Here is a 13,849-nt window from a genome sequence, read left to right on the forward strand (position 1 = left end):
TCTAGCGTTTTCGCTAACATATCGCTTAGTTTATGGCTCTGATATCATTTTCCAAGCACATCATACCACCAAATGCATGATGATATTCGAGAGTGCGAGCAACCGAGACATGTTTTTAAAATCTTGAGGAGGAGTTTGAGAGGGAAAAATTCAAAGAAGATAATGTCTATTAGCGTTGGGCTTAGACCGTTACATACAAATTATGTTCAGTTCCACGCATATGTGGCACGATATGTGGCACGATAGACACCTTATAACTACATAGACACATCATTTTTTTTTTGTTAGCCGGTTAGTTCAGTTCCACGCATATGTGGCACGATAGACACCTTATAACTACAAATTATGTTCCGTAACATCGTCAACCCATAATATACCAAAAAAATAAAAAATATTCGGGTGAACAAGTTAATAAGATTATTTTTAGTTCAACAACAAACAAAAGTGAAAACCCGAACATTTGACAATGAAGCATATTGGCTAAATTACCCAAAATTTAATTTTTAGTTGTCATGTTCGTCTAAAATTTTAAAGTATTTTTACTTGAAAAATAAAATTTTTCGGGTGAGCAAGTTAAGGGAATTATTTTTCGCGAACGTCTGATAATGAGGTACGTTCACGAATTTGTCGGACATAAATTTTAATTACTAATTATCACGTTGCTAACGTTCTAATTTTCATCTAAAAATTTAGAGTAATTTTACTCGTTATATAACGTAAAATATAAATATTGAAATTAAAAAAAATGGTATAAAGTTGGAATAATTCAGATATATATATATATATAAAGAATAAAAATAGGACAGCGAATCAGCATTAAAAAATAAAGCAGAAAATGTAATGAATGAAAACAAATATTTAAGGCAACCTAGTAAACTTTAACAAACAATGATGTAACACAGAGAATTTCTCAAAAAATAAAATAAAATAATAATAATAATATTATTATTAGGGTTTGTTAATTGATACAGAGGGAATTAGAGATGAGAATATATATAAAATGCAATCAAAATCAAATTAGAATTCCAGAAGCGGAAGTTTCCATAAAAGAAAATAAAAAGGAAGAGAAAACCAAACCCTCTCATCTTTCTGCCACCCTCACCTGCTCCGCCTCCTTAACACCGTCCAATTCCTCCGTTTCAGTGGTCCAGTGCGTCGGCCGCCGTCGCCTCCGCCAGTCTGTGTGGAAGTGAATCGAAGAAAAGTAAAGAAGAAGAAAAACTCCTGGTTCAGATTTCGGTACTTTCGCGATAAGATAAGTGGAACAGAGTAAAACGGTACACCGCGCCGCACTTTATCCGGCCACCTTCTTTTATTTCTGTAAGCATTTTTCTCTTTCTCTATTTCTTCATTTCATTACACGAGAGAGAGAGAGAGAGAGAGAGAGAGAGGTTTGTTTCGGCATCTCTCGCCTCCATCACTCGCTCTCCAAATCTCTTAAAACGAATTCCTATTCGACGCCGAAGAATTATACTCTTTCCGGTAATTGTTTGCGCATGTAATTCCGAAAACATCTCCCTGTTCGATCAATTTTTTTATTTTGTGTGTGTGTGTCATGTAGTTGAATTTTCTTTTGGTTTTCGGTTTTTGTCATCGTTTCTGTGTAGCTGTTGTTGTATGGATTTGTTTTTGTTGTTTTGTTACGGTTTTTCTTCGGAATTGATAGTAACTGAGCGGTTGCACATTGTTTAGGATCGCGCTATGGCTCTTGTTTCAAACACTGGTTCGATTCACCGGATTGGTGCTGGAACTGTACGGTGCAGAGGAGGAAGTATGGCTTTCAACTTGCCGACTCATATGGAGTCGTTGAAGATGAAGGACAATCCTATTGGTTCGTCTTCTCTATCGTGTAGCTCTGGTAATATTACGCATGGTTTGCATGTAGATAGAGTGAGGATGGCGTCGAAGCTCGGAGGCAGGATGATTGTTGCTGCGAGTCCTCCGACTGAGGACGCTACAGTGGCTACTGAACCGTTGACAAAAGAGGATCTCGTGGCTTATCTAGCTTCTGGATGCAAGCCGAAGGAAAAATGGAGGTTAATATTTCATATGCCTCCCCGTATTTAAATCAGAAAACCCTCGTTTGAGTGGCTAACCTAACTGAATCGATTTCCTCACTGTAGTTGTTTGTTTATCTTATGAATCGTATGTTCATTTGACTATAAGCCTTCAGGTCTAAATTTCAGAAGGTTTGAATTAGAGTTAGATGCATATCCGATTCATATCTTGTTGCTCTCTTTCCGTGTATGGCGTACTCCTTCATCCTTAATCCTGTTCAATGTATCTTTTTAGCTCATTAGTGAGATATTATCCCTCTATCCGGTTCCTGCATTTAACCTTTTATTGCCAGTTACGGTAATCGGGGTGTATGGGTGTGTGTGTGTGTTTTGATTGTTTCTTTATTTGTTCTACTGCTATTTGAAAACCTTATCATATTGGATCCAATTTTGATAATTTAATCCTGAGTTCCCTGCAGAATTGGTACAGAACATGAGAAGTTTGGTTTTGAGGTTGGAACTTTACGTCCCATGAAGTATGACCAAATAGCTGGGTTGCTTAATGGGATTGCCGAGAGGTTTGACTGGGAAAAAATAATGGAGGGTGACAACATCATAGGGCTCCAGCAGGTAAACCGCATCCCCTGCCTGTAAACAAAGGGGAAACAACAACTTAGCTTCTATGGACCTTATGTAACTTGTTTAATAGTGTATGTGAATCAATAATATTTTCCCTTAGTAAACGCTCTGGTGATATCCTTATGGAGGAATATTTTCATTTTGTTCCTTTGAATTCATTTGAATAACTCGAGATTTTACTATAAACTAGGGAAAGCAAAGTATTTCACTGGAGCCTGGTGGTCAATTTGAACTCAGTGGTGCCCCTCTTGAAACTTTGCATCAAACCTGTGCTGAAGTTAATTCACATCTTTACCAGGTTTGTGCTTGCTGTATGTCGGTCCTGTGTGGGTTGTGGCCATTTTCTGTTTATTCTTGATGCCTGTGTCAACATTTTATTTTTCAGCAGTTCCAAGCATTCATCTCTTAATTATTTGCTTGATGCAGAAGGATTGTAGAGTCTTGATTTCAAATATCTAGATGAGGTGTGTATTGGCTTTTTAATTGTCAATGATCTTACTATATAGTTATTTTCTCTAGGTGAAAGCTGTTGCTGAGGAAATGGGTATTGGATTTTTAGGAATCGGATTCCAGCCTAAATGGAGACGGGAGGATATACCTATAATGCCCAAGGTATAACTGTAAACTAAATCTAGTTTTTAATTAAACAAAATTCCTGTTCAATATGTCTTTGGCATTCCATTATTATATATTGCTTTGGACTTGGTTCCTTACATGCCTATTCCACTAATACTCTCTCTATGTTTTGCGTTCCTTACATGTTTTACATTAATAGTAATTTGGTCTTAGGGACGATACGAGATAATGAGGAATTACATGCCCAAAGTTGGTTCACTTGGACTGGATATGATGTTTAGGACATGCACTGTGCAGGTGAGGCATAAACATAATTACAAAAAACCTACTTTTTCTAAATCAGACCAATTATTCAAGCATCTGTCTGATCCTTCTTTTAGGTTAATCTAGATTTTGATTCAGAAGCTGACATGATCAAAAAGTTTCGAGTGGGTCTTGCTTTACAACCTGTGAGAAACCCTGTCTTTGCATTTCTTTTCTTTCTAAACGTTATCTACTGTGTCTAACTTCTGGGATAAGTGAACAGATAGCAACTGCTCTCTTTGCCAATTCACCATTTACCGAAGGAAAGCCAAATGGTTATTTGAGCATGAGAAGGTTCTATCACTACCCAGCTCTTGTTTCTTTTCGTTTAAATCCTCTTTTTTCGTCCCTTTTGCAATGAATTGTTTTTTTGCATTTGAACAGCCAGATTTGGACCGACACTGATAATAACCGCTCTGGCATGCTTCCATTTGTTTTTGATGACTCCTTTGGGTAATCTATCATTTCTATTACTGAAGCCCTTTCATATGAGTACTTCAAATATATGTTGAAATGTGTGCAAACTGTCCCAAACAGTCACTGATATTTTAGAAAAAAAAAAAAAAAAATGCATTGCTATTTTTATTGTAGAAAGTGGAGACTCATGTGTTTGAGAAACCAATTGGTAGTTCATAGCATGCATCACAACTGTTCAATGAAGCTTATTTGGTTTCTTATCTCAACAAAGTACTAGCTTGGTTGATTGAAGTCAAAACTGTTTGAAAATTTTGAAATTTTTATGAGTAGAGGAACGTCGTGTTGATTTTTGGAATTAATGTCTTCTGTAGCCTTTTCTTTGTTATCTCTAGACTAAGGTTTTTATTGTGAGTTCCTTTTTCCTTTGATGTCAATTAGAGACCCTTTTTATTATATCGTTTGAACTTGGGTCATAGGTTATAATCTTCTCTTACCTCATGCATTTTTCCCTACTTAATGAACGTTTAATGTTTCTATACCTCAAAAAAAAAAAAAAAAAAAAAAAAAAAAAAAAAAGGCGGAAAGAGAAAACTCTGCTCCTCACTTCAGGCTTCCACTTGCTCTGTTAGAAAAATATCTTCATTTTTTACTATGGGGTTCAAGGATTCTTCTGATGAAATTGTGGTTCTTTCCTATTTTATCATGTTACTTTGCAGTCCCTTGATGCGCTAGTCTATGCAACTACTTGTAATCATCATTTTCAGCTTTCTTCTTTGGGGTTGTGGTTATTCAAACCTGATATTTTGAAAATGCAGATTTGAGAAGTATGTTGATTATGCTCTTGATGTTCCAATGTATTTCGTATATCGGAATAAGAAGTATATTGACTGTTCTGGAATGTCCTTCAGGGTATGCAGTTACCCTTCGTAGTTGTGCTGCAAAGCTTTCTACATCTCTTCCTTTCCATCCATCTTAATTTTTATTTTCAAGTTATTTATAACCAAACATTTTTGGGTTGTCTTTCTGCAGGACTTTATGGCAGGAAAGCTCGCTCCAGTTCTTGGACAGTTTCCTACCCTTACTGATTGGGAAAATCATTTGACTACGATATTTCCAGAGGTATTATATGGTCAAGTTGCTCCAACATTATGCTTGTTGTGACCTAATTCTTGTATCTATTTTCCCCTCACAACTCAGGTCAGACTGAAGAGATATTTGGAGATGAGAGGTAGTGATGGAGGCCCTTGGAGGAGATTATGTGCTCTGCCAGCATTTTGGGTAATCTTCATGATATAATAAGGCTATGTAGACTACTTAACCATGGATGTAATGTGTATCTTATTAAGTAAGATGCTTATAAATTTGGGGTTGTTCTTTTGTCTGGGTGCGGTTCCTTATTTTAACTTCTTTTAGTGTGTTTCTTGAACACATCATCATTCCATCAATGTTTATTACTTGATCTGCAAATATTCTACCTATAGAATCGAATGTTGCTAATGTTATCTTCAAAATGTCAGGTTGGTTTATTATATGACGAAGTTTCCCTGCAAAATATTTTAGACATAACAGCTGATTGGACATCCGAAGAAAGACAGATGTTGAGGAATAAGGTAATTGGATCTTAGGGGAAATTATTTTCTATTTGATTGCTGATTGCAACTCGTGAGAAGCTTGGCAGACACTGCCACCTTCATTCTGATTTTGTAAATTGATGGTTTTCCATTGAGGAGTTGAAATTTCTGCTCAAACATTAGCACAATTCTCTCTTTCCATCCTAAAAGTTATTACGAAATTGCATGTCTTGTCGTGTTTGTTTATGCCTTATGTGATCTTCAGTGTGTGTGTGTGTGTGTTTCTGCTATGAATATAGTGTGTTCAACAACAGGACAGGATCCACATATTATGGGGACACGTATTGTGGACCTATGGTTACTGTCTGACCAATGCAAGTTTGTAAGAGGCTGTTATTCTCTGTTCTTCTCAAGATGCCCATAGCCGAAATGAAGTCCATGAATATTTTGCTTGTATTTCGGAGTTTATTTTTCAGGCAAGGAACATTCTCATTAATCTAAGATTTTAACTAGGTTCCAAAAACCGGTCTCAATACTCCATTTCGTGATGGGTTGGTGAAGCACATTGCTCAAGATATTGTTAAGATAGCAAAGGTATGTCTAGCAGAACTATTCTCCTCTATTGTGAGTGCTGGTCTTATTATTGGCACCACTACTGTTGAGCCTGAAACAAAAATTCCCACACTTCAGGATGGCTTAGAGAGAAGAGGCTTCAAGGAGTCTGGCTTCTTGAATGAGGTGACTGAAGTAGCTAGAACAGGTGAGAACAAATGCCAATATGCCAATTTTTTAAAAGTATATACGCACTCAATTTCCTTGCCCCGTAAATTGCTTTAATCTCTATTACAGGCGTGACACCAGCTGAAAAGCTGTTGGAATTGTACAATGGGAAATGGGGACACAATGTCGATCCAGTTTTCGAGGAGCTTCTATATTGAGCTCTGCATCTCTTCTACTGTAACCTTGCCAATGGAACACTGGTAGGCTGTGCTGTTATAATGTGTTAAGTCTCCCCCCCTAGTTTTCTGCACATCTCAGTTTTAACAATTCTCGTTCCTCTTTGAATAATTGAAATTGATACATGAACAATAACTTTGGTGGTATTTTCATATAGTTTGTTGTAATTCTATGTTGCTGCCCTTCCTTTGATTGTGGTAAATTGTAACCACACCAAAAAAAAGACTAGAGGATGTTCATTGTAGTGAAGAATCAGAGCTCTTATTGAGCCATTTTTCTGTCATGTCATTGACAGTAATCAATAAACATTCTGTCCATCCTTAGGTCTTCTAAGAAAATGAAACTCCCAACTGTTTTAGGTGTCAATTTAAACAAATGGACAAAAATAAGTGTGGATTCTTCTCGATTCCTTCATGTTTTTGGTAGAATTATTGGAGATTTAATGGTTGAAAAAAAAAATGATGGTTAGAGACAATAGTACATGATATAAGTTGGTTAGGTGTAATTTTGAATTGTTTTCTTATCTCTGTTTTGTTGGCCATTTTAGTTCATTATTGTTCTTCAATTATTAATGTTAATTGTGGATATGGGCGATGAGTTAAGTCAAAATCTTCACCAAATTAGCAGCAAAAAACATCAATTTTAGGGTGCAAATCCACTTCTAATGGCTAAAATGTCAAGCATCCCACCAAACCCAACAATCTCAAAACCCATTTTTACTCCACTAATCCAATTCAAATCCACAACTGAGTAGCCAAGAATGTGGGCTTTGTGGTGAATAAGTTCTTGTTTGATGATATGGGTTTGGGTGTATTGATGTGCTAAGTTTTTTTTGTTGCGTCAGTTCTGTAAGTATGATGAAAAGTTTAATGAATTGCTTGTGATTCCCTGCTGTATAAACAGTTTCTGTATAATAGGTTCCATCCTCTTTGGGAGGGGCGAATAAGTAATATCATGTAATTAGTACACCAACTCGGTCTTCGTCTTGAATAAATGGGTTATAGTTAAGATGGGGAAAAGGGTTGATCAAATTCTATTGAGTCTAATGTGTGTAAGTAGTGACCTGCACGAATAGTTGGAATGACTGTCTTATTGTTTCTGACATAGATCCTGTGAAATTGAATTCTCTGTGAAGATGCGGGATACTAACGGTTAGATAGTAAGACCACGTGCACCTTAACTAAAGCTTTGCAGTGAGAAACGCTATGTCATTTACAACTCTAGCATATTTTGAATTGCTCGATAAAAGTGTTTCTATTGTTTGATCGATATGACAACTCTGCCTACCATATTTAGGGTTGTTTTATCGATCTAATACTTGTTATCTGAGCAAGGTTGCTTTTGTAATTTCTTTAATGAATTTTATTGTTTGAGTTTAGGTTAATAACTATATTATTCAAAGAACAATCTTTTAATTAAGACTATTATTATCACTACTACTATTTTATATTTATAGTGTATTGGGTCACTTTTCCCCTTTTTTTAGTTTATTATTTATATAATATTATAATATTATTATCATTTATTTTTAATCTTCACATTTTTTCCATATTTCACAACACTTTCTAAAATGTTTAAAATCCTCAAATTCCAAACTTCTAATTTTATTTTATTTCTCTCCTCTTATTCTTAAAATAATAAAATATTTATATTGTAACGTGAGAATATTGTTATGAGTACTCCGATTGTAAATCTACTCTTTAAGAGAGTTGGATTGTGTTTCTCAAAATTTCAATATTTTTAACAGTTTGATTTTGAGTCGTGAAAATAATTGAATTCGCTCTTGAACTCGTAAAAAGAGCGGTGTAATAGTTTTGCTATGATCCGTAGTAAAAAAGTAAAAAAAAAAAATTATTCAAATTTTTTAAATACGATTGGGTAGAGTTTGACAAAACGAACCACAATTATACAGTTATATTTTCTTAGTTATGGTTAATTATTGTATATTTAATTTTTTCATAATTTTTTTATTTTTATTTTTTATTATGTTTGTTGTCTTCGTTATAATTTTTAATTGTTCAATAGTTAAAAAAAAAAAAAAAAAAAAAATTAAGCATACTACAGGTATTTAAAGTATGTTTAATTTTTCTCAATTATCAATTTTTTTTAGAACAATTAAGAATGACAACACTGAACCCAACAAATATATAAAAAATAATAATTCAAAATCTTAAAATATTTATTGTATAGAATTAGAAAATAAAATACCTTAATTTTATAGCGGCTTGATCATATTCAACCTACTCTATTCTTCCAGCGTTACCTTTTTCACCGATCAAACCAAAACCACAATAGTGTTCTTTTTACAAGTTCAAGAACAAATTTAATCTTTTTTACGACTCAAAATCAAATCGTTACAAGTGTTGGAATTTTGAGAAACATATATCAATTCTCTTGAACATGAAATTTACAACTGATTGAAATATTCACAGCGATATCATTCGCAATACAATATAAATATCCCTGAATAAAATTTTAAAGATCGAAAACCATAGAATCAGAAGTTTTCGTGAGAATAATAATAAACGTCTTGAAAATTTGAGAATTGAGGGTTGTGAAATATAGAATTGATGAGTTAAAATAGAAAAAGGGAAATTGAGGGCGGAAATTAAAAGTAATTAATAATATTGACCAATTTAGATTTTCTTTAAAAAAAAAAATAGCAGTAATAATGATTAACGGATATGAATTTAATTTATTTTTTAAATAATAATAATGACCAATTTATTTTTTTTAAATAATAATAACGTTAAAGTTATAGGTTTATATATATAATTTATTTATTTTAGCTATGATTCAAAATTCATTAATGAATATTTAACAAATGCTAAAATATTAATTAATTAATTTTAATTTTTTTTTTAAATAATAATAGCAGTGAACCAGAAATGATGTTAAAGCTTCGACTTGGACAATATGAACGAATCATGGTGGGGTAAGAGTATCTCCATTTCTCTCTTTTCATTACTCTAGATGTGGTCGACCTTCGAGACATGTTCTGTGCTAGGTACGACATCGTGTCTGCTCTCATCTTTAGAAGAACAATATGAATGGAGAGAACTTTGTCTTTCATTCTACTAATTTTAGGTCGTTGTGTTCTTTTTAGTTAGTTTCGAGGACCGAGCCCTCTCGGAACGCTACATGTGGCTCATTTTGGTTTCGGAGGGCGAAAAGTGTAGAAGCTGAGAGATATGAAGCAACATGCGAAAGAGGAGATATTGGTTGGGCTTGCATTGCATCATCAAGAGCTTCCTTCTACGTGCAAATACTGTTGGAGAAACAGTGGTTCCAACCTCAATCAATTGTAATCAAGTGGTTGAATGGTCGGATTCTCCTACGTATTATGTAACAGCTCAAACCTACCACTAGCAGATATCAAACATACTTCTGGACTTCCTCTCAAGCTTTTAAAACGCCTCAACTAGGGAAATGTTTTCACACTCTTGTAAATGGACTTCCCCTCACGGTTTTAAAACGTGTCTGCTATGAAGAGGTTTCCACATCCTTATAAAGAATACTTTGTTCCCCTTTCCAACCGATGTGAAATCTCACAATCTACTAGGAGATAATTCAACTGATACTCTTTTGATTTGAAGTTATTTGTCAGAAACAAACCTCCGACACTACATCCTCATTGTCCTTGTACTCGATCGCTTCTAAGATCTCATGTATGGCTGTCACATCCATTCTACAACAAAGAATTAACCGTGAGCTCATTATAGTGATCATGGCTTCTGGATCGATACAGAGAGACAACCAGAGCAATATGAATGTCAACATTTTCTTAAAAATAAAATACGTATACAACCAAAACTTTTGTGGGATCAATATATTGTTTCGAGATAGAGAAAAGAGGAGGGGAGCAAGTAACCTCAAGATCTTTCTGAAGAGGAATCAATGCTGCAACATCAACATCGGTTGGAGAGCGGAACAAATCATTCTTTACAAGGGTGTGGAAAAACACACGTTTTAAAATCTCGAGGGAAGCCCAAAAGAGAAAGTTCGAAAAGGACAATAACGATTAGTGGTAGGCTCGTGCTATTTTGTTTTTTTTTTCTTAATTTATTAAAAAATTATATTTATCTACGTTACGTTAATACCTAAAATCTCATAAAAGTTCAAGTATCAAACATTACAAATCACAAACCATCCTAACATCGGTTACAAACGTTAAAATGTAGGGTAGGGTTGAGTTGGGGTATAGCCCATTCTTGAGATGTTCATGTTGACCCGACCAAAAAGACGTCAACTTCTTAATTTAACGGATTTCCTGGTTTTCAAAAATTTAATAAAAATCTAACCAAATCCAACCTTTTATGGTTTGGGTTGGGTAGTTCGGGTCATATTAATTTAATAATTCACACCAGTTTAATATATTATTATTATTATTTTTAAATTTCTGTTATTAGATAAATGATTTAAAATATCAATTATTAAAAATATTGTTGAAGTTAAATTGATTGCAAAAAGAATCTAAAACTTCGGTTAAAGAGCCAATACCACGGTCAAGTCTTCGTACGGAATAAAAAACTCAATAAGTCAATTTACCAATTCAACCGTTCGATCAAGTCCACTAGCCATCCGATCACAGCCACGTGTCAGAAGTCTTCGGCGGTGAGGTCTCACCAAAATCCCACGCGCATATTACCACGCGCTACCGTCCATGAAAATTAAGAGGCGGGGAGTAGGAGAACGTGCCGTACGCGCGCGTGAGGTTGCGAAGAGAAGAAAGCGATTTGAAATACGCGGCCCAATAAATAAAGCCCAAAAAGTAAAAATGGAGTGGCATTTTAGTAATTTAGTAGAAGTCTAGACCCTGAAATTGGAAATTGAGGGGAGCTTTTATAAACCCTTCACTTTTCCGTTTTGTTTCAACCAAATCCCTCACGAAAACTATCTTCCATCGACACAAAGGAAAGAAAAAAGCTCAGAGCAAGTCTTCTTCTCTCTTACACACTGAAAAACGAAGGTACTATCTCTGTAAGAAGAAGCGTTGCAGCTTCATGTTTTTCCATGTCCAATAGTGTTATATTGAGCTTTTCATGTTTGTTTTTTTGTTAGATATATGATTGTGTGTATATGAAGAACTTTTGATACAAGTGTGGTTAGTTTTAATGGGGAAAGGAAGACCAAGAGCTGTGGAAAAGGGGGTTTTAGGGCAAAATTTGAGTGTATGTTCATCTGCTTCATTGAATATACCATCTGGACCTGCGTTTTATCCAACTGAAGATGAATTTAGAGACCCATTGGAGTATATATATAAGATCAGACCAGAGGCTGAGCCGTATGGGATTTGTAGGATAGTGCCTCCTAAGAACTGGAAACCTCCATTTGCATTGAGATTAGATTCTTTTACATTTCCCACAAAAACTCAGGCCATTCATCAATTGCAGGTTAGACCTGCTGCCTGTGATTCAGAGACGTTTGAGCTTGAATATAATAGGTTTTTGGATGGTCATTTTGGCAAAAAGATGAAGAAGAAGGTTGTTTTTGAGGGAGATGAGTTGGATTTGTGCAAGTTATTTAATGCAGTGAAGCGTTATGGTGGGTATGATAAGGTTGTTAAGGAGAAGAGGTGGGGTGAGGTTTTTAGGTTTGTTAGATCAACAAGGAAGATTTCAGAGTGTGCTAAGCATGTGCTTTGTCAATTGTATCGAGAACATTTATATGATTATGAGAACTATTATAATCAATTGAATAAGGATGTCACGAAGAGTTCAAAAAGGAAAATGCAAAATGAGAAGCTTACGGAGTGCTTGGCCGAAATTTCAACCTCTAAAAGGAGGCGGCAGAACACCGACGATTGTAGAGTCAAGGTCTCAAAGTTAAAAGACGAAGAAGATAACGATCAGATTTGTGAGCAATGTAAAAGTGGATTACATGGTGAAGTGATGCTTCTATGCGACAGGTGCGACAAGGGGTGGCATTTATATTGTCTCTCACCTCCTTTAAAGCAAGTTCCACCAGGGAACTGGTATTGTTTAGATTGCTTGAATTCAGAAAAGGATAGTTTTGGTTTTGTGCCTGGTAAAAGCTTCTCCCTGGAAGCATTTAAGCGTATGGATTGCAGGGCCAAGAAGAAATGGTTTGGCTCAGGGTCTGCTTCTAGGACGCAAATTGAGAAGAAGTTTTGGGAAATTGTGGAAGGTTCATTTGGTGAGGTTGAAGTTAAATATGGCAGTGACTTGGACACATCAGTTTATGGCAGTGGCTTTCCTCGTGAAAATGTCCAGAGACCAGAATCAATTGATGCTAAGCTGTGGGATGAATATTGCAATAGTCCTTGGAATCTCAATAACTTGCCCAAATTGGAAGGGTCCATGCTTAGAGCTATTCGTCACAATATTACTGGTGTTATGGTGCCCTGGTTGTATATTGGGATGCTATTTTCATCGTTCTGCTGGCATTTTGAAGATCATTGTTTCTATTCAATGAATTACCTGCACTGGTATGTGACTATTTTCGGCCCCCTCCTGTCTTCCTTCCCTAATATGCCCAAACTTTCGATTTGAGTGATCAATTCTTTTCATTTTGTTTGTATCTTTCTTTTCATCTTCCTATTACATAAGCTGCAATTTTAATTTTCAGGACAGAAGTAATATACCTTGGTTAGTTAAAATTTGGCGTATGCCAGGATGTACTGGGCCACACTTGAGTTGTTGCCAACATGCTTATCATTGGATGTATTGAAATTTATTGATATGTAGGGATCTGAAAGGCTCCGGTCATTATCTTTCTCTTTTGAATTTTTTTTTTTTTTTTTTTTTTTTTTTTTTTTTTTTTTTTATGCAGTTTTTTTNTCTTTCATGTGTCATCTGGCAGAGTTTTCAGTTACTTTGATTTTACATTCACTTCCATTTCAACCCTTTATTTCTCAACTACTATGATTTCTTGGGTTCTCATGGAGATTTTATTAGATTTCTTGCTCTAGTGGATTATTGTTAGAGATCAAAATAAGGACTAAATATCCATCGATATTTGTTGTGGATCATAACCTTAGGCTCCTCTGTTCTCCTTTTGAGTTTTCATGGAGCCCAACATGCTATGGTATAAATTGACTGTGAGTAGATATGACCCTCATCTTTTTGAGTGGGGTGAAAGTGATGGTTCGAGGGGTCTTTGCGAATACCTCAGAAAAGTTATCTTCTCTATTTTTCCTTTTATTCTCTCATTTAGCTTCTTGCTCTGCTGAGGAAGGCTCAAAGGTTCACTTCTGGAAGGAACGTTGGGTGGAAGATGAACCTCTTTGATTTTTTTTTCGAGATTTATTGCCTATCGAACAAGAGATTGCATTAGAGAGACGATGGACGTGACAAGTCTCTCTCTTTTTTTTTTTTTTTTTTTTTTTTTTTTTTTTTTTTTTTTTTTTTTTTTTTTTTTTTTTTTTTT

General features: G+C 35.1%; 2 protein-coding genes across 4 annotated transcripts in view; both read left to right on the plus strand.

Annotated features, from left to right (window-relative positions):
- Nucleotides 1-1,010: 1,010 nt before the first annotated feature.
- LOC111468865 (glutamate--cysteine ligase, chloroplastic-like) lies at nt 1,011-6,777 on the plus strand. 2 transcript variants are annotated; one of them, XM_023113995.1, is made up of 16 exons: nt 1,011-1,320; nt 1,693-2,036; nt 2,477-2,627; nt 2,827-2,934; nt 3,156-3,248; nt 3,426-3,509; nt 3,593-3,661; nt 3,739-3,809; nt 3,900-3,968; nt 4,748-4,841; nt 4,962-5,051; nt 5,130-5,210; nt 5,450-5,542; nt 6,017-6,097; nt 6,194-6,263; nt 6,353-6,777. In XM_023113995.1, exons 2-16 carry the CDS (start codon nt 1,702-1,704, stop codon nt 6,439-6,441), a joined length of 1,578 nt encoding a protein of 525 aa, XP_022969763.1. In that variant the 5' UTR covers nt 1,011-1,320; nt 1,693-1,701; the 3' UTR covers nt 6,442-6,777. The 2 variants fall into 2 exon arrangements, with proteins under 2 accessions (XP_022969763.1, XP_022969764.1); XM_023113996.1 differs by lacking the exon at nt 1,011-1,320 and adding an exon at nt 1,348-1,482.
- A 4,554-nt stretch (nt 6,778-11,331) lies between these two features.
- LOC111468889 (lysine-specific demethylase 5B-B) overlaps nt 11,332-13,849 on the plus strand; it is a 21,343-nt gene continuing 18,825 nt past the window's right edge. For both annotated transcript variants that reach the window (XM_023114026.1, XM_023114027.1), the window contains exons 1-2: nt 11,332-11,429; nt 11,522-12,908. In XM_023114026.1, coding sequence (XP_022969794.1) covers nt 11,575-12,908 — 1,334 coding nt within the window. In that variant the 5' untranslated portion in view covers nt 11,332-11,429; nt 11,522-11,574. The remainder of the gene's footprint in view (nt 11,430-11,521; nt 12,909-13,849) is intronic.

This window comes from Cucurbita maxima, unplaced genomic scaffold (assembly GCF_002738345.1).
Source record: "Cucurbita maxima cultivar Rimu unplaced genomic scaffold, Cmax_1.0 Cma_Scf00038, whole genome shotgun sequence".
Lineage (NCBI taxonomy): Eukaryota > Viridiplantae > Streptophyta > Magnoliopsida > Cucurbitales > Cucurbitaceae > Cucurbita > Cucurbita maxima.